General features: G+C 38.3%; 1 protein-coding gene across 5 annotated transcripts in view; it reads left to right on the forward strand.

Moving 5' to 3' along the window:
* atp2b3b (ATPase plasma membrane Ca2+ transporting 3b) overlaps positions 1-20779 on the forward strand; it is a 63543-nt gene that overhangs the window by 10665 nt on the left and 32099 nt on the right. For 3 of the 5 annotated variants that reach the window (XM_086160007.1, XM_086160008.1, XM_086160005.1), the window contains exons 3-14: positions 5883-6080; positions 8965-9222; positions 11216-11341; positions 12618-12743; positions 14138-14194; positions 14930-14971; positions 15532-15696; positions 16113-16184; positions 16270-16412; positions 18738-18870; positions 19453-19562; positions 19719-19853. In XM_086160007.1, coding sequence (XP_086016133.1) covers positions 5883-6080; positions 8965-9222; positions 11216-11341; positions 12618-12743; positions 14138-14194; positions 14930-14971; positions 15532-15696; positions 16113-16184; positions 16270-16412; positions 18738-18870; positions 19453-19562; positions 19719-19853 — 1565 coding nt within the window. The remainder of the gene's footprint in view (positions 1-5882; positions 6081-8964; positions 9223-11215; positions 11342-12617; positions 12744-14137; positions 14195-14929; positions 14972-15531; positions 15697-16112; positions 16185-16269; positions 16413-18737; positions 18871-19452; positions 19563-19718; positions 19854-20779) is intronic. The other 2 variants (XM_086160009.1, XM_086160006.1) reach the window with 1 other exon arrangement.

A 20779-nucleotide genomic window follows, 5' to 3' on the forward strand; every position in this document is an offset into this window, starting at 1 on the left:
TGAGATCTGGCCACCAATCCATCAACTAACCTTTAACTTTCCTGCTGTATTAGAACAACTGTTAAATGCCGCCCCCCCCCCCCCCCAAAAAAAAAATATACAAAAAAAATACAACTGGCGGTGTAATCCCTCCTAGCAGGCAGCTCTCAGCAGGAGAGCATGGCTGGATGCATTGATTGATGAATGGATGAGGGATTATTGCAGATGAATAGAGGCGAAGATGAGTAAATCAATAAATGGATAGATGAAGCAAAAGTGTTCAGGGAATGATAGGATTCTGTGCTCTGTGGTTGAGGAAAACAGCCATTGCAGGTTTGTACCACTGTTTTAATTAGATAGATTGGTAAGGCGCTGCCCAACTCTGATCTATCGATTGATTTTCGTCTTGGAAGAAAAATCTCAATACATTTTGGGAAGAAAAACCATGTAAGAAATTAGTGTAGAATTGTAAGGGGATGCTGAGCAAAATGAGCAAGGAGTGATGTAAATGTTTGGCAGAAATGATCTGGACAGCAAAGCCAATAATCATCACCGAGAAAGCAGGAAGTATTCAAACATCAGACAGAAATGACTTTAAAATATAGCAAGGCATTTCTTTAAAGTTGGGAAAAAAAACACGTTTGAAAATAGAGTATAATATTTCCCCTTAATGCCATCAGGGTATGGCCTTAGATTTGTCTGAGAACCCTCTGAAATCAGCGATAAATGACAGGTTTTGCATTATGTTTGGTGAATTTTGCGAGTTTGTGTTCAATGATGAGGACTGACAGCATTTACTGTCTTCAGAATTGATTGTTTCAAACGATTAAGCTTCTGATGGTTATTTATCAGTCGTGAAGTTTAGAGCTGGGCTACATGCTGGGTCAGCTGTTAGTGCCGTTGACGCATAAGCCTAGATCCCGAAATATTCGCTAAATGTATGCAGAAATATGTGGATATGAAACCTCAAAAAGATCTTTTACGTGGATTGGGAATTTGCAATACTTTCTCTTGGTGACATTGTCAAAGGAAAAGGCTTTTGCTTTTTTCTCAATATTTGAGATCACTGTCCTTGAAACATGAAACAACGCAGTGACTGGACTCAAGATACCGTATCTGTGTGAACTTATTCAGTCAGGCGTCCTCGTTCTGAGACCACCACAAATTGGAGGACACTCCAAATGATATATTGTTGTTATGTGACTGTGTGTTCTGTGATAATGACAAATAAAAGTATTGATTGATTGAATTGACAGCTATGACCTATGAACATTCTGCTGTTTGGAAGATCTCAGATGTAGTTCCAGGGCTATTTTTCATGTTATCTTTTTGGGCTCAACAGTTGACCCTAGAGATTATCAGAATAATTGAAGCAGCTAAGGAATCAAGACATTCACATTAAAAGCCTGCTATGTTTCCTTTATCACAATTATCACAATTTGCAAACAGTCACAAATAAGTAAGATCTAAATAATACTCACTGATCGTAAACTGTGACTGTTCTTTCATTTTCTTTTAACAGACATTTTAAATATGTTAAAAAGGCCTGATGAGAGTTAACGTGACACAGGCCTCTTCTTTGACCTACAGGCATAAAAAAAAGAGTTTGAGATGAAACTCTGATAGTCACAAGTGACATCACAAATCAAACACAAAGTGAGAGAAATATGCATTGACTCATATTTGCAGCTTTTCTATATCTGGAGGGATGGCAGTCACACAATTCCCTTAACGTATCTCGAAATTATTGTGATTGAGAAATGTGACTTATCAGAGCTGAACATGAGAAATAGAGGGTAGTTTTTGTGTGAAGAGCGCAGCAGGCAGTGTGTCATATAATGCAGTGCAGGCTTATCCCAACCATTGAAACTAAGTGTTACACACTAGCTCTGATTATATGAGGGTCTTATGAGCCTTATCTTGATATGGATTCATCCCTCAAATTGTACTTCACACTGAAGATTGACAGCTGTTGTTCCACCTCTGTTGCTGTAAATCATGTCTGAAGCCTTCTGGCAAACTTCAACACCTCACACACACACACACACACACACACACACACACACACACACACACACACACACACACACAAGCTAATATCATTATGTCAGTCATGATCTGCAATGTAAGTGAGTGTTCATGTGTGTGCAATGACCCACATTGCAACAGGGGTGTGGTAGCACACTGTGCCTCCCCTTTCAACATGTAGCCTAGCAACACAACAGCCGGAGAAGTTGGCTGGGAAAGTCCATGATAGAGAGAGATGACCAAGAAGTGTGAGATAGGGATAGTTCAGTGACAGAAGAGTATACATATGTGAACATGTATATCCATAGGTATGTGTGTATGTATTTGTCTTCAAGCATGATGCAATTTGTCTGACTGTGTGTGTGTGTGTGTGTGTGTGTGTGTGTGGTGTGTGTGTGTGATGGAGTGGAGGTGAATGAGTTGTTTGGTGTTGCGTTACAGTAAGTCTGTGTAGAGAGTCGCTAATTTGATACTGTAAGCTGGTCGGGAATCAGTGCAGCAGATCGCTACAAAGCCAGAATACACACACACACACACACACACTCACTCACACACATACACACACACACACACACACACACACACACATACACACACACACTAGCTACTGCTCAGTGAAGTTTCACACAAACACAAACACTGAGTCATGAATCTGCAGTTGTCCCTACAAAGCACAGTTGGCAAACAACACACAATGTACACGTACACATTTATACTTTGCACACTTCGACACACACTTGGACAGGTTTCGTTTGCACTTTGCTGACTTTCACAAATGACATATGGTGTCATTTGGTCGAAGTGGCGAAAACGCACATGAAGGAAGATGTTCCTCACTGTACAGGAATATGATGGCATTGCTTTCAACCCCATCTGCTTGAATTGAAAAAGAAAACAGTCTCTGTTCCAGATAGGAGACATTTTGATGGCAAGAAACACTGCTGCTACTTAGCAATATCACAGTGATACCCGTCACTGAGGGGGAGCAGGCAGATCACATGGAAAGATGGGAAAATATGGTACAGCAGAGATTTATTCATCTGTGCACAAATGTATTTTCCGACAGCTCTACACACAAACACACATACACACACACTCACAACTGTAAACATAGCCCACGCATATACATTGTGATCCAGATGATCACTGAGCATCATCTATAATATATGTGGAGCTGGAGGGGGGGGCTAAGCCATACACACTCGCATGCATGCACATTAACGCAAACATATTAACGCACATATTGCATTGTGAAACCATGATATCAACATTGAAGACAGATAAAGGAAGAGGAAGACGAATAGGATGCAGTGAAGCAAAAGATGGAGTGTAAGAATGTGTTTGGATATGTGTGTGTTTATCACTATTTGTGTGTGTGTGTGTGTGTGTGTGTGTGTGTGTGTGTATGTGTGTGTGTGTGTGTGTGTGTGTGTGTGTGTGTGTGTGCGTGTGTGTGTGTGTGTGTGTGTGTGTGTGTGTGTGTGTGTGTGTTGAAGGAGGGGGGTTGAGGGGTGAGCAGGGAAAGCTTGCCGCATTGTCAAGGACACATCAAGGGGAGATTGGGAGGGAGAGAAAAAGAGAGGGGAGCCAAGAACAGAGGATGAGGAAGAAAGGAGGAACAGAGGGCTTGTGAAGAAGGGGGGTCTGATGAAAGGAGAGTACAGCTGCCATTACTCAGCATAAGGTCACCTGTTTTCTCTCCCCACCTCGGGTTGGCCTGAATCCTGTTGTGTGTCAAATTGCTACACGGCTCCTCAGCAACGCTGCAAGCTACATGAGCCCCTGCAGCAAACACACACACACACACACACACACACACACACACACACACACACACACACACTTGCACGCACGCACACACACACACACACACACACACACACACACACACACACACACGAGAACTTGTCATCCAGCCCTGCCAGCCGCAGCATACAAATTGCGGTTGTCCCTCTCTGACAGCCAATCAAAAAAAAGTCTGCCAAAAAGCTCAAAACCCACCACATTGAATGACATCACCTGTTGCTGGGCAGAAACCTGTTAGAGACAGGACGCCCTGGACCTGGAATCCTGGTCACCATGGAGACAGTAATACTTTGGGGTGAGGTTGGATGGGGTAAAGTTGCCTTGATCAAATAGCGATTACACTATTTTTGATGGTTTTATATTGGATGGCAAAAGTTTCCTCAAGGTTTTGGCTTGACAGCGACATGTTTTGGTGTTGATGCTGCATGAAGATCCCTGTGCTCTAGTGATAAATTACAAACTGCGGAAATGCAGAGTTTCATCGCTCCTCATCTTCCTGCCCCCACAAGTAGACTCTTACCAAACTGCAATCATTGATTTTTTTTTCTCAGCAGAAGAAACATAGTTCTTATTTGAAATAAATAAAAACAAGAAATGTGCATCACAGAAGGGATATTGGCGTTTACTTGATTTTTAAATGTATGCAATTAGGATACTTTTTTCACATTTGATTGAACATTTTGTAATGATAGTCTGTGGATTTTTTATCAAAGCATATTAGTGTAATTATGCATGAAACAAAAGTTGGGTGGATCATTCTGTGCAAAACACCTTGTAATATAAATCATTTATACAATACTGCATCAAAGTTTGAGGGTGGATTTTTCGTTATCATCTGTTGCCTTACTTATAAATGCATGTAAACTTTAACCAATCCTGTGGAAAATTGGCGGTAAAATGACTCTGCCTTTCTTGTGTGGTATTTCAGAAATATTGTAACGCTTTTAACCTATTTTGTTTGACGACACTTAAGTTACAATTTTAAAAATGCAGCAGAGCAGCTGCTGACCTGCAGCCGCCGAGAAGCCTTTTGAAATATATGACAGAAAAAAAAACTGCACCCCCTGAATTTTTTTGATTCAATATTTTAAAATACCAAATACTGCGTACTGTGACATTAAACACCTGATCAATGAATACTAATGTCAGTTTGACTTGTATTTAAGAATACGAATGGCCAGAATCTGTAATTCCAGCTCATTAAAATGTAATATTTACAGTGGGGTCTGCCCTTCAATCAGTCCAGTGAATTTTTTGGATATTATAAAGTCAACATCTTTAATATCTATTTTGGACAAAATATAGAATTGCCAAAACTATCAATAGAGGTAACGACTATGATGCATTACAAATACGGAAGTAAAATATACCAAATTCACTTACTCAGCTTTAAATAAGGACACACAACAAAAGTTCCGTATAGAGCTCCTTTCCATTACTGACAATTTCTGAATGATTTGTGATCTGTATTAACCCTCATTCTGCTTTGATTTCTTGTCCGTGTACATGCTATAATACTAAATAAACACTAACTTTGTTAAGAAAAACAAATAATTGTGAAAGCTTTCATTTCTGGAAAAAAAAAATTCAAATGTGATCACTGTTGAACTGACCAAGAAATATCAAAGTTATCAAATATTATGGTTAAAAAAAACTTTTGTATATCAAATGTAAATTTGATTAGAAGGTAACAAGCTGTCATCCTTAGTATAATGCAGGCCTACTTGTTTGGAGACTTTAGGGCTTATTTAGGTTTATACATTTAAATGTCAACTATTGTTTTCATGACTTTTCCTGGGCACTGTGGCACCACTAAATTTAAACAAGGTGATGAAGTTAAAAGTTTCATTGATGAAGTTAAAAGTTTCATTGTTTTACATTGGTGGTGGCAAGCAAAGTACTCCCTGACTTCATGTAAGAATTTAGTGTCTACTTTGTGACCTAAATTACGTTCTACTGATCCCAAATATCTTGGCAACATTAAATCAATGACAAGCTGCCAGTTAATCTTGTAATGATCAATTTTCAATTCTTTTTCTCTTTTTTGTGTCCTCGCACTTTGGGTTCAGGTCTCAGTGGGGACCCAACAGACCTGGAGCGTCGGTGCCAGATGTTTGGCCAAAATTTCATACCCCCGAAAAAGCCCAAGACCTTCCTGGAGCTAGTTTGGGAGGCCCTGCAGGACGTCACGCTCATCATCTTGGAGATCGCTGCCATCATCTCACTCGCCCTGTCCTTCTACCAGCCCCCCGGAGAGGAAACTGAGTGTAAGGAGAGAGTGCTTGTGTGTGTACATGTATTTAACCACATCCGAATCATCTTATCAGTCTGAAAATTTGGAGCATTAAGAATAAGAATAAGAATAAGAACAACTTTATTAATCCCGAAGGAAATTGCAGTGCCAGAGTTACAGAAAATATAACAGTAATAAATAATAAAAGAAAGGCAGAATTAGAAATAAAAATAAACTATAAACTATAAAGTGTTTCAGTGAATCTATAAAGTGTCTTAGTAAGCAGTGATAAAACTATAAAACTATTATTCCCATGCTTCAGATTGTTTACTGAAAGGAGCTGAAAAAAACTGAGTCTGAGTCCGTCAATGTTAGAGTTGGCTGATATGTTAATATTTTCTAACCAGCTCAGTGAAGCCAACAAATTACGATTGCCAATATATCCAGACAGGTGAAACTGAGAGACTGCAGGTCTAAATGATGAACCTTAGACCTGTAATCTCTTAGTTTCATTTGCATCATCAGTCCGAACATCTCTGCTTGTGAATTGTGAGGATGAGTGATGTTAAAAAATACCACTGTTTTTCCTCAATTAGGCTTTGCTTGATTTTGAGAAACAAGATCCTTCGGTTTCCTTCAGTGAAATGATGCGACATGTTTGAAAACTACATCTTAAAAAACATATTGGCTGCCCTTTGCCTCCCAATGAAACTTACTCAGCTAAAAGGACTAATTAGCCAGTACGGTTGCTGAACAACCGGACATCCTCCTCAGGACTGCTCCTGGGGTTAAGTGGGGTTACAAAATTGAATTTGTGGATGCAGATAAACAAATTAGTATCTAGTAATGAATTATTAATGAAATAACAAGTTAAGCCACAAAATCATCAACTATATTCATGAAATTTTAGACAGTCACTGTTGGTTTGCACCTTAAATGCTGACCACTGGTCAAATGGGTCAGAGATCGAAACATCACTTTTAAGAAGAGAGTTATCTTTTGTTTTTAATGTTATCAATCAAACTAAATGATTCAGGGCTTAACAGTTATTGAACAGGATGAAAAATTCATACAAATAGTTCTCCAGCAAACAGCTTTCCATGATTTAGGGAATCTTCAATGTATAGGTCACACATGTGCAGGAGTCATCAATTATTAAAAAAAATAAATATAAATATAAATATAAATATAAATATAAATATAAATATAAATATGTGTTTATTTACTAATGAGTTGATAGCTGGATTGAGTAATAAAGATTATAGATATTCCTAACAGGTCAAATTTTAGAGAGAGAGGTAGAAAGTAGAAAGTTTCTTGTGAATGAAGACTTACAGAAGGCTGTGACTAATTTTTTTGTTTTCATGACAGTAACATGAACATGTGCTTGGGCAGCACGGTGGCACAGTGGTTAGTGCTTCGGTTTCCTCCCACAGTCCAAAAAAATGTAGCAGGCTAATTGGAAAAAACTGGGAAAATTTTCCTGAATGAGTGTGTGAGTGAATGTCGTCTGTCTGTATATGTGGCCCCACCAGTCCAGGGTGTACCCCACCTCTCGCCCGATAACGACCGGGATAGGCTCCAGCATCCCCCGTGACCCTGAGTGCAGGATAAGCATCAGACGATGGATGGATGTTAACCTTTTTTTGTTGATTACATCACTTCACTTCTATATCAGACTGAAATGTAGATGGATGTCAGAGGATTTTGACATTGAAAATTAGACCTTCTTCAAGAGATGAACAACAGATCCTGCTGACAAAGAAATCCATAAATAGGCATGTTGTGTGTGTGTGTGTGTGTGTGTGTGTGTGTGTGTGTGTGTGTGTGTGTAGGGGGGTTGACGGGTTGTGTTTTGAGCTCTTTGTACAACATTAAGGACAATGATAATGAGTCATTTACAGCAGTTTGCCAACATGGCAGATGACCTGAACTGGGATGAAAGCAGTTCTTTGTGAAAACACATTTTTGTATTGATCTGATAGGGAGAACTAAACAATCTTTTGAACAAAACAAAGGGAGGTGCACACCCCCTGCTGGACAAATTACATGAAGATGCCATTTTTATAAATCACCCCCCCAAGGAATCTATTGGGCGTTTCCTAGCGCCAATCCTACCTCGGGTGCAGCTTTGTAGCATCACATGTGGTCTGGTAATGTTGACTAAGCTGTATATGTTATATGAAATCCAAATGCCCTGATTACAATTAATAGTGTCACATTGTATGTCAATGATTATTATCTGTTTCCAATTCAAAAGTCAGACTACATACATTAATGACTAAAAGAAACAAAAAATGTACTCCTATAAATACAGCTGTTTTTTGTCCTTGTCCTCTTTGATGTGGGGATCAGCTGCAGTGACTCCATATTGTTTTCTCTGTGCTTGCTGTCATTTGCTTCTGCTACCAATAGCAGGCACAAAAAGGCTATGAATGAGGATAAGTCCTTTTAAAGTACAATGGCAAGCAAACTTACAATGCAAAGTCCTTAAATGAGGATTTGCAGTCAGTGTTTTAGAATCAATTGAAGGTTGCACAAACAGATTTTTTTTTATCAATTCTCAGAAAATGTTTCTTTACACCTCCATCTTTACATTCATACCACCCTTTGCGTGAAGGGTGATGAAATCCTCAGAGCTTCTGTATAATGGGCTGGCAAATATGTGTAAAGTGTAATCGGAGGTGTGGAGAACTGGAAATATTCTCAGGGTTTCCCTTCATGTTATGAGTCTGACAATTTGTTCAGACCGAGATACTATCAATATAATGTATATCTTTAGGCAAATAATGTTATTGATTAATGATATGGCTATACATCTGAGGCAACCCTAAGTCATGAGGCCATCTATGTTGACTCTCTAATGGCTTATCAGTAAATGGGCTAATATTTTATGTCATGTATCTGTCCCACTGTAGCATGCGGGAATGTATCTGCGGGTGCAGAGGACGAAGGTGAGGGCGAGGCAAACTGGATAGAGGGTGCCGCCATTTTGCTGTCTGTCGCGTGTGTTGTCCTGGTGACAGCGTTCAATGACTGGTCCAAAGAGAAGCAGTTCCGGGGCCTTCAGAGTCGGATTGAACAGGAGCAGAAATTCACCGTTGTGCGGAAAGGAAACGTCATCCAGATTCCTGTGGCCGACATTGTGGTAGGGGACATGGCCCAGGTTAAATATGGTAAGAAGATACGTCAAACAGACATCTTGATTACTAGCTGATTTAACAACTAGCCATTTTATGAATATTGTTTAGTTTGTCCCTAACATTTCCAGATAATAAACAGGCCTCACAAGTGACACAAACACCTTTTCAAAGTGCTTTTTAGCATGAAATAATATTGAAATCATTTTGAACTAGTCATTTTAAAAATGTGTTCTAATATTTGCCATTCATTCACCTGAGTTCTAAAAAATATTTGATACATATTTTAAAAGTTTTAGAGACATACTGGGATCCACTTTACATGAAACATCATAAGTGCATTAAAATGCAATAAAATACACACTCTCCCCTAAAAAACAGACTAAGAGAATCAGTTTCTGGAGAAACATTCAATATGAGTGGAGCATTTAGGACAGCTGAATGACGGCATGCATTTAAATGACATCATCTGCATACATGCACACTTTTCTTCTTAAGCAGTATAAATTGCAGTGTAAACTGACTTGGGAATTAGCATGACCTCCTTATCCTGATGCATCAACTTCACTTGTCTGTAATGAATGGGAAAACACACATTTTATTTGTATAATATACAAAAGACAAGCTCTGGTATGTGAGTAGCATTTTATTTTGCCTCCAGATGAGAAACTGGTATTGATCCTCTAATTTTAACACAAAGGCAGTGACTTATCTTTCCATTAATTCTGTTTAAAAAATCTTCAGTGCAAAACAAATATGTGTCTCTATATTTCCTCTTTTAGCATACTTCAGCAGCCTTTAGCTTCAAGTTTGTGCCTCTGAGCAGGATTTATGACATCAGGACTAGCTTTGGGCCAATAATGATCAAGTGTGCTGTGTACAAACAGTAAATGACCTTCTTATTGAAGTAGAAGACATCGTGTACCCAGCAGTTAAAAGTTATGAAGTAAACAATATTAGCATATTTAAATATTCTGGCTTTTTCAGTGAGTGCGATGGAGAATATGCATTTTTAATGTTATATAATTTATGACTCCTCTCTTTTGCTCATGGCAACTGGAAGATTTTTTTTGTGCCTTCTGTTATCAAACATCCCCCTAATCCTGAAAATGGGAGCACTACTTACCTCCATCTTGATGCCAACTATTTCTTTCCGCACCTGTTTCCATCATCAACTATGACTTAAATAACCAACTCCTAGACATCCTAGAGTCTTAATGGTCAAATTTCCATCCCAAACTACTTTCAAGTTTAACTTGAAAGGAGTTTTCAGAATATCAGAATGAATCATAGATTTATGTATTCCTCCATTGCTCTTTTTCATAAGCCTTATTATTCAGCCCATGTTAAAGGGCAGATTTAGGTGCAATAAATAATTTGTACTGACTAATGTCAACATGTCAAAAAAAAATCTCAGTTGGACAGAAAAGAAAAAGAATTGATGGTTAATGAGATTTGACAGGATACTATTGCTACAATAAACAAACCAATTCTCTAGCCCATATACATGTAATATCATCTATTTTATGTGCATGAAAATGGGTTAATTGTTCAAGAAAATATTTGCAGTGCATCTATTTACATTCTTATCAAAGCAGATCGCCCTGCGATGCAGATTAACAGTCTGGTTGGGAATTAAGGATCATTAGAGTAATGGTTAATTTTTTCCTCAAAGTTCTGTTCACAATATTGCAGTCTGATCATATCTTTTTCAAGTCTGTTTTAAAATGCAAATCTGTGAGACATACTGACATTGAGTTTAATAAGTTTAAAAAAATAGGATTCTGAATCTGTTTCATCTGGAAGATGTCTGGTTCTTGCGCCCCCCCCCCCCCCCCGCACCACATCCAATAGCACTGTGTGCTCAATAGATTTTCCCAAAAGGACTAAAGTCACAGTTTCAGAATTACATTCCAATGCAGAATGAAATCTTACAAAGATATAACCATAAAGAGATGCTTTGATTTGAGAAATGAAAAATGAATAAATAAATTTGATTAAACGCTGATCAGTTCCTCTCCGTGTACAGGTGATCTGCTGCCTGCTGACGGGATCTTGGTCCAAGGCAACGACCTTAAGATAGACGAGAGTTCTCTGACAGGAGAGTCTGACCATGTACGCAAATCTGTGGACAAAGACCCCATGCTGCTTTCAGGTCAGTTGGATTTTCAAGCGGTTATGCATTTGTCAAAAAAATCTTAAATTATTATGTTCTCTGCACTCATTGTATGTCTAGAGAATGTGTGTGTAGGTTCTAAATACAACTTCTTATGTTAAACAAATGAGCAGAAACACAAAGACAAAATAAAGGACAGCTGACAAGAGATTATGCATTTCTTGTATTTAAGTACAAAAAACAACACAAAACAGAACCCTACAAACAGCATCAATGTATTTATAAACTGTATTCTTTGTTAATATTTTATTCAACCCAAGCTAACACTGACTAATATATTATGTAATGTAATCACCAGCCTGAGAAGTTTAGGTTTTACCCCGGGCAGCAAAACTTTTTCTCATGTGTCCCTAATTAAATGTTTAAAAACAGGGCCTTTATTATCCTTGTCGTCAATGATTTTTAAACTATGTGATTATATCACTTATATTTTCATTATTACAACAAAGGTACTACATATTTATAAATGATTATCAATTACTTTTTTATTCTCTTCTAGATTGATCTTGATATCTTCTTTGCTTCTTTCAATCACCTTTTGTCTCCCTTTTAAACTTGTGTTGTTTTATTCCTTTATTGTCTTTTGAATACACCTTATATATTTATCACCTGTTGAACACATCTGTCACTCTCTCTATATACATATATTCATATATATGGGTGTGTTTGTGTGTGTGTGTGTGTGTGTGTGTGTGTGTGTGTGTGTGTGTGTGTGTGTGTGTGTGTGTGTGCATGGCTTCAATCAGTAGAGCCTATAAAAGTTATTAAAGACTTTGTGAATTTTTTGGGAGTACAAACTTTTGAAGTTATAACTATCCTTACTTAAGTTTTTTCAAGACATTTTTAAAAGCACTAAAAGAGGACACAATATGTCAAAAAAGAATGGCAGAAGCAGAGGTCTCTTGTGTCCTCGCTCTAAAAATAAATGTTTGTGTGTGTATTGAATAACTGCAACCTAATTGGTTGCAAGTCATCATTAAGTAAATCTGTCACCATAATACATACATGACACTGTTGGTACACACAGTTGTATCACTGTACTGTTTTTGTATGGTGTTAACTCACAAGGCAGTATGGAATGCGATATGTTTTAGGCACTGTAACATGTAAATAAAGGCCTTGTGGAATATTTGGTGGCTTCAGGATGGACTGTTGACTTGCAACAATCACGAGAGACCTCATCTGCGTCCAAAATTTGCATCACAAGAATGCCAGAGCAGGATGCATTCTAATATTAATGCATTTGGATACACAGGTACCCACGTGATGGAGGGCTCGGGCAGGATGCTTGTGACGGCAGTTGGAGTGAACTCGCAGACAGGCATCATCTTCACCCTCCTGGGTGCTGGGGAGGTGGAAGAAGATGGCAAAGAAAAGAAAGGTAAAAAAGAGGAACCAGCAGGGAGAGTTTTACTTTACTTTGCTCGTCTGACAGCTTTGTTATCAAACAACAACTGATACTGGTAGAGAGCATGAGTGAATCTTGGAAACAGAGAATTGAAGTTTAAGGCCACAATTAATTTAGAATGCTCATATACCGCATCAGAAGGTGTACAATACAAACAATTCAGCACATACTGTATATTGTGTATAATTTCCAAGTGGTACATTCAAATCTGGGATGTAATTTTTTGTGATATATTGATAGATGCTGTAAAAAAAGTTTTTTTTTTTTTTCCAACCGGTCTAGTCCTTATTACAATCTGCTGTAGTTTTTGGTGTTCATTATGAGCTGTCAATATTATACTGATAATAGAAAAATTCTGTATATCTTAGTCCCATATTATTAATATAATCAAAGGACAGTGATGAAAGATGAATGTAAATCCGGAGTTTCGAATGAAACCCCAAGAAAAATGCCCACGGTGTTTAAGGATAAATACATGCATTGTTGTATTCAGGCATGTGTGTGTGTGTGTGTGTGTGTGTGTGTGTGTGCGTGTGTTAGTTGGCTGGCTGTCTAACTGATTCCAGATAAAAGCTTCAACAGGAAACACACCCGTTTAACCTCATAGATAATTTAGCCCACATCCTCTCCATCTCTCTGTATACCCCCCATGTTCTCATGCCCTCTCCCCCACCCCACCACCCTTCTCTCCTCCTCCTGCCTCTTGTTTACATCCACTCCCAAACCCCTCCTTTCACTTCTATCCCTGCCTCATTCGCCCTCCCCTGCTCCTTTTTCTCCTCTCTTAATCTGAGAGAGAGAGTGATGCTGCAGATTGAATCAATTATTTAAAGAGCGGAGGGGTGGCAGGGTTGGGGGTGGATGGGAGCAGGGGAGGAGTGTTGGTTGAAGCATTAGTCTGCACTCCAATTTGTTTGGGAAAAGCCCCACAGTCAGAGAAGAGCTGTTGAGGCAACACATATTTCCAGAAGTACTTAATGCTAATGTCCTCAGTTCTTCAGGCCTTGTTTTCACTCCTGCAGCAGAACAACTTCATCCCTGTCTGAAAAGGAGGAAACGTCCACCGGAACGCCAATGTGACAGGATAGATAATAATGTTTCGTTTACGATAGAATAACTGTCATTCTCTGTATGAACCATTTGAGGTGCACAAGGTCATTTACTGTAGCTAATAAATAATTCATAAAACTACTGAATTTTCTCCATGTCTTTCATTTGAGATTTTTTGTCACAGTTCACATTATTAGGAGCCGCCACATTGTTTCTTTGAGTTTTTATACTTCCTTCTTTGTTCTCTTTGTCCCTGCCCTTTTTATTTGCCGAATCCTTTCATCTGCCCACCTCCCCCACACACCTCCCCCACACAGAGGACAGTACTCAGTTGCCTATCCCTGCAGAGGCCACTTACAGCACAATCACCAATGGTATGTGAGCGCTAAGTTGTCTGCCCCACTGTTTCCCTCCCTCAGCCAATCACTGGCCTCGTACTCAGTAACCTACAATGATGGACATGTTAAATGTCTCCGGAACCCAGTGTATGACCATGTGTGTACCTTTACTACTCTTCCCTTTCATTATTGTTGCTCTGTAGGTCTCTGTTTTTGGTTGTGTGTTTCTGGCTTAATGACTGTGGGTGCATTTCTACCAATAATCAATGTGGTTCAACTTTAAAACTCAAATTCAAATTGCTCAAAATGTTTCAGCAAGCAAGGAAAAGGAGTTGCATCATTAATTTTAATAATTATTTGTTCAAAAGTAGATACATGCATCATACATTCACCTATTATCTGGATACTTTAATTTCATTTCAGGATAAGTTTAGAAGTCTGCATACAGAAGGCCATTTTTGTTCTTGGGTTTTCAAATGACTTGTTTGAACAGTGCCACCTCCACTCTCTAGTGGGCTGGATCTGTCATGCAGTCACTCATGTTGCATTAACATTCATCATAGGACTGATTTTAACCAAATGTTTGCCCTGAGTGGATACACAGGATGCTATGAACCACAGAAACCTATTAGTTCCTCGAGGAGAAACCCTGGAACTAAAGGTTTGGGGTATTTTTGGGCGAAATGCACCACATGAGTAAACATGGAAAGTACTTTTTCATAACTGTCTGTTGATTTCCCCTTCTCCTTTTGTGTCTCTTCTTGTTATCAGGAAAACAGCCTGATGGTGCCATAGAAAACAACCAGAACAAAGGTACAAGTTCACTATATGTGTGTATGGTACTTGTTTTGGGTGTGCTATAAGATGATTTCACCTTCATGTCAGAATTTCTGTCTCACACACTCATTACTTCACTTTGAGTATGTTAACATATATAAACAAATAAGAAGAATTCACATCACAAATAAATACCTATGTAAATGTCAATACTTACCTGTTTGAATATTTACATTTACTTGATTTGTGATATGTTTGTTGGCAAAATACATTACAAATCTGCTTAGGGTTTGGCAATCACTTGTCTGATACACAGAACCAATCATTTCAGTGCCATAATGAGACGCATTAAATTTGGTAAAATTCGCAAAATGAAATTAAATACAGGAGATGTGACAACACTAAACAGCTGACCTTTTCGAAAAATACATTTAGGGTGACAATTACATTTTCTACCTCAAAGAGAAGGTCAGCCTCAGCGTGACATTTTGTTCCTCAAAAACTGTTATTCAATGCCAGCTCAAGTCAAGCAAGTTCAGTTTTTGCCAAAAGAAGAATCTCATGGATGTAAACTAAGTCCAATTTGTGCATTTCAGCCAAGAAACAGGACGGGGGCGTTGCCATGGAAATGCAGCCCTTGAAGAGTGCAGAAGGCGGGGAGGTGGAGGAGCGAGAGAAGAAGAAGACCAATGTACCCAAGAAGGAGAAGAGTGTATTACAGGGCAAACTCACCAAACTGGCTGTTCAAATTGGCAAAGCAGGTAAAATCTGGAGTTTCTGGAACATGTGCAGTCGATTCTGCCATCACCACTATTCTTGAGATAACTGCAGCGTTCACATAAAGGCAGAATTGAATTAATATGAAGGGGATCGGAGACCATATGACTGATCAGTGTTTGCAAATATATAACTAACCTAATTTTTGAAATGTTTCTTTTATTATCTGCTGTATCTGCTGCACCCCTGTAATTTAGCAATAAGTTGGGGTAATTTCTCATTTTTAGATTTTTTTTGTTTTCAGTATTAAGAAAATACACAACATCCCATTAAGATGGTCTTCAATCTTTCATAGTCAATGACTTAGTCATGGTGATCGTCTAACTAAAGACCCAAGATAAACAGAACATACAGGGAAAGTTAACTGTCTGACTGAGGATAATTTTCTTTCTTCCTGCAGGTTTGGTGATGTCGGCCATCACCGTCATCATTCTGGTGCTGTACTTTGTCATTGACACATTTGTTGTTGAAGGTCTGTGTTTTGCAGTCTCTCCCAGTTGTTTCACTCCTACATAGCAATGTGCCTGGCCTCACAAAAAGCTTGGTGTTCTTTTCAGGTCACATGTGGGTGACAGAGTGTACTCCAGTCTACATCCAGTACTTTGTAAAGTTCTTCATCATTGGAGTGACTGTGTTGGTGGTGGCTGTTCCGGAGGGTTTGCCGCTTGCTGTCACCATCTCTCTGGCTTACTCAGTCAAGGTAGACATTAAAATCATTATTTACTGAATTACTCTGAGAATATTAGTTGTTCATTTCATCTCCGTCATTTGTCATTCCAAAATACAAAAATGATTATTTATGAATGAATAAAGCTCTTAAAGGCATAAAGGCATTTTTTTTTAAACTTTTGGAGCTTGGCACTTACAAAGGCTCAAAGTTTGTTAATTGCTTAATACAATGTTTTTTATTAACTTTGTATCAATAAAAAGGAATGTGTTTGTGTGTGTGTGTATGTGTGATGTGTGTGTGTATGTGTGATGTGTGTAGTGAATAAAGAAGCATTTGTTATGACAAGGATGCAAAAGTTAGCAATGTAGATTGCATGCTTGACTATACCACCACAAGTATTTTCAAGTACCGGTATGTATTTTTTTTTATCCATCAGATATTTCAGCAGGGGTGTTAGTAGCTATAATCTACAGAAATCCATCCATCCAATTTATTTCATCATGTAAATGTAAGGAAATAATTTCTAAATAAAATGTTGCACCCGTCTTAAAACCAACTTCAAACATGGTTCACCTTTGGGACTTTACTTGATATTATTCCATCTGAATTTCAAATATTTGATACATACTTGAACTATGAATATTTTAATAGACAAAAAATATTACTTCAATATAATGAATTATACAGACTTTAGCTCCTAGTCCGTATCGTTTAAACAAATGTTTAAAAAAAAATTAAAACAGGATTTTGGAGAGTTTTTCAGCATTTCAAAGCAATCAGTGATATTGACTAGAAACATTTATACCATCCTTTTACATGAATGTTGTGAAAATGGTCCTGTAGCAATATTGAAATCTGTAAAGAATCTTTGGGTTTGCGTCACTTTTCATATGAGATTGTCTAAAGTTTGTGGACTTTGTTGTACTAGTACATGTGGTGTACTTATTGTGCTAAAAAAATGGAATCCATGTACTTAGGTTCCATGTTGACCCCAAGACACTTGTTAGAGTATGAATTAAACTGAAAAGTGAGACGGGTTACTTTTAGACATAGTTATTTGCACAGAATTTATACAGACTCATGAAATGTTGGTCTACTTTTGAAATTAAATACTGTGGTTCATATTTTGATCACATTATCAACAGCTGAAATAGCTCGTACCGTCTTGCTATCCCGCTTACAAAGTATGCTAGATAACTGTTCAATGCCTCGAGATACTCCATAAGAAGTGAGAAATTTGTTTGTTTTCTCAAGAAGGCATGAACAACAACAAAGTTATTTCTGGCCATGACATTTTATACTAAGCATATCGGCGGTCGTTTCACAGTGTTTTAATGTGAGAAAAGAGCCACTGCAATGAGGTGTAAAGTGCTGGGATTGATTTTCTCCATACGTGATTTGGCCATTGCGAATGTGTTACAAAGGTATTTCCATCTTTTTTTTTGACAGACGTTCACCTCTGTGCACAATGTCCAGGCTACCTCCTTCATGAATTACTAGCCATCTGTGTGCCTTTTTCTCCCTTACTAGATGTGTTACATAGATTTGCATACTTTATCCTCAAATGTTGGCAAAGGCGGCACTTCTGCTATTCTGCATTAACCATGCCCACTTCAAATTTCTGACCAACCAGGCTATGGGCTACGGTTCTCAGATACCCCATGAAAGAAAAGTTCTGTTTGGATGGTGTGACGAGAAGAATGGTGTCATTCTGTCCTGGCAGCCCTGGAAGCGAGAACAACGTTCTTGCTTCTCATGGAGTACATGGAGGTCTCTGGCCGCTAGCATCAAAAGATGGCTAAAGCCTCACTTGAGTCCAAAACTGTCACGACCGAGCAACTGAAACACGTTTTTGCTGTGTGACATAACTACTTTCAAAACACGGAGCAAAAACCTGTTTCAGAGAATGATTTTTCTGTTCCTGTTGTACAAACCCTTTAAAATTGGCTTTGTTCTAAGAGCAAGCTGCTTGCTAACAAGTAGCTCATAACAGTAAAAAACAGTTAGCAATATCTTTGGTCATTTCTGTTTTTTTATTTACTGAGAAAAACAAAACAAAACATTAGCTTCTTAAAGTGATTGGTTTTACATAGGACCAAGACGTATCTTTGCTGCATGACAATCGTTCGATATCTTGAAAAAAATGCTGTTAATCAAACAATACATTTAATTATATTATGTGTCAATATTCGAGGTAATCAAATTTCTGATAAACGGTTGATATTTTTTCAAGCACAGAGTGTTGCCTCTATTTTTACACCATTTTAAGATTCTGTCATGCCTCGTTTGTAAATGTGATTTTATGTCTATGTTATTCTTCCTATCTGATCTATCCAATTTCATTTGCGATTGTAGAAAATGATGAAGGACAACAACCTTGTGCGTCACCTGGATGCTTGTGAGACAATGGGAAACGCTACGGCCATCTGTTCCGACAAGACAGGGACTCTCACCACCAATCGCATGACTGTGGTTCAGGCTTATGTTGGTCAGTCAGCATACATGAATATATTCAGTACTCTTAAGTGGCTTGAGAATCCAAAAATGGCAGAAATGGCTGATCTATATTATAGTCAAAAACAACAAATGGAAGATGAGAGGGAAATGAGTGAAATCTGTATTTTTGATACTTAGAATGAAAGAAATGAACTGAAATTGGAGAAGTTGACCTGGAAAGAAGTGAGAGATTATTTGAGCATGAGGATAAATCGCTTTTATTCAGTTAAATTTACTTCTAAAATACAGAAAATGGGAGAAAAAAGCCCCACATTTAAACATTGGCAAAAAATATCCTATCCACCTGGAAATTACAAAAAAATAATCTTATAATAGACAAACAAAAATAGAATTGACATAGAATGTCAAGAAAAATGGCTGAGTGTCAATGGAAATGCTTGAAAAATTTCATTTAGAAAAACAAGAGAACCACCCAATAGGAACCTGAAGCATTGTTAAAAAAGAAATACCAACTGTCGTAAAAGCCATTAGTATTATGAGTTGTTTATGTTTGATGAAATTATCATTTTGTGATTGGTTTAATTTTATTGAAGACAAACTCATTTTTGCCCAGGTGATGTTCACCACCGTGTGATCCCGGACCCTGGACAAATCAGCCCCCGGACGCTGAATCTGTTAGTCAATGCAATCGCGATCAACAGTGCCTACACCTCCAAAATCCTGGTGAGTCACACTCGCTCCTCTCTTTTTCTGCCTTCATCTTTCCCTTGGCGGATGTGTATTATTAATAATTCAGGGGCCGTAAACTCACCTTTTCAATCTTGTCTTCTGCTTATATTTCAACCTATCCGTCCCTGCTTTGACTGAGCTGTCCTTCAGCCACCGGATGTGGAGGGGGGTCTGGCGAAGCAGGTGGGCAACAAGACGGAATGTGGCCTCCTGGGGTTTGTGCTGGACCTGCAGCAGGACTACGCCCCTGTCAGAGAGCAGATCCCTGAGGAGAGACTCTACAAGGTGAGCAGGTTTTCTGCAGTTAAAGCCAAAATCACCTAAAAATCACCAACAGAAACATGTGTCTTATTTCAAACGGTTATGGATCTTTGTAGACTTGACTTTGTGTCACAGTTTTTCTTGTAACTGGTGAATGGAATGCTAAACATGAATGCTGATAAGAAAACCAGCACAAGGAATTTTACTTTGTCTTGTTTTGCAGCCCAAAATAATGTAAAATAACTATTTGTCAGTTGAAATAACAGAGAGAGGCTGGGGATGAGTTGTGATTGGACAAGATCGGTCATCTCAGTATTCTGAGAAAGGATCAAAATGTAAACTTCAAATCTGTGCATGTATCAAACGTAATAGTCTCACAACAATGGTTTAAGTCACGTATATATTCCATACATATTCTGGCAGGTTGTAGTGCAGGGGAACGTGGTTTTCTGATGAGTTGGCAAGTGAGTGCTAAGCTGTTAAATAGCACTCCGATATTCATCCATCACTGAACCTGGTGAGAAGAGTATTTCGGAGTTAAAGGAAAATTAGAGCTAGTATCAACCACTCTAATTTGTAATTCCATTGAATAAGTGACACTGACTAAATATTTTTGGACATAAATACAAACGACATCAGTCCTTTCGGATAAGTATTGATATGTGTTCTGTCCATGTGTGTCTCAAAAACTTGTGTAAAAATACCATTTAGATATCTTTGCCTTTTTGATGGTCTCTTACTGCTCTAGACATGTAGTTAGATACTGTTGCTCACAGGTAGTAATCACTGATGTAATCATGAGCTAATGCTATGATTGGCTGAATCCAGATAAACTCATCTATACTTTCTTGTTGATGAGTAGGTGTTTGTTCATGACAACCAGCAAATGTAACTATACAGAAAATGTGAAGCGTGCGTTTCTCTGAGGAAAACTTCAAATTTTACCTCAT

This window comes from Fistularia commersonii, chromosome 14 (genome assembly GCF_037954325.1).
Source record: "Fistularia commersonii isolate RoL2024-O1a breed Wild chromosome 14, RoL_Fcom_v1.0, whole genome shotgun sequence".
Taxonomy (NCBI): domain Eukaryota; kingdom Metazoa; phylum Chordata; class Actinopteri; order Syngnathiformes; family Fistulariidae; genus Fistularia; species Fistularia commersonii.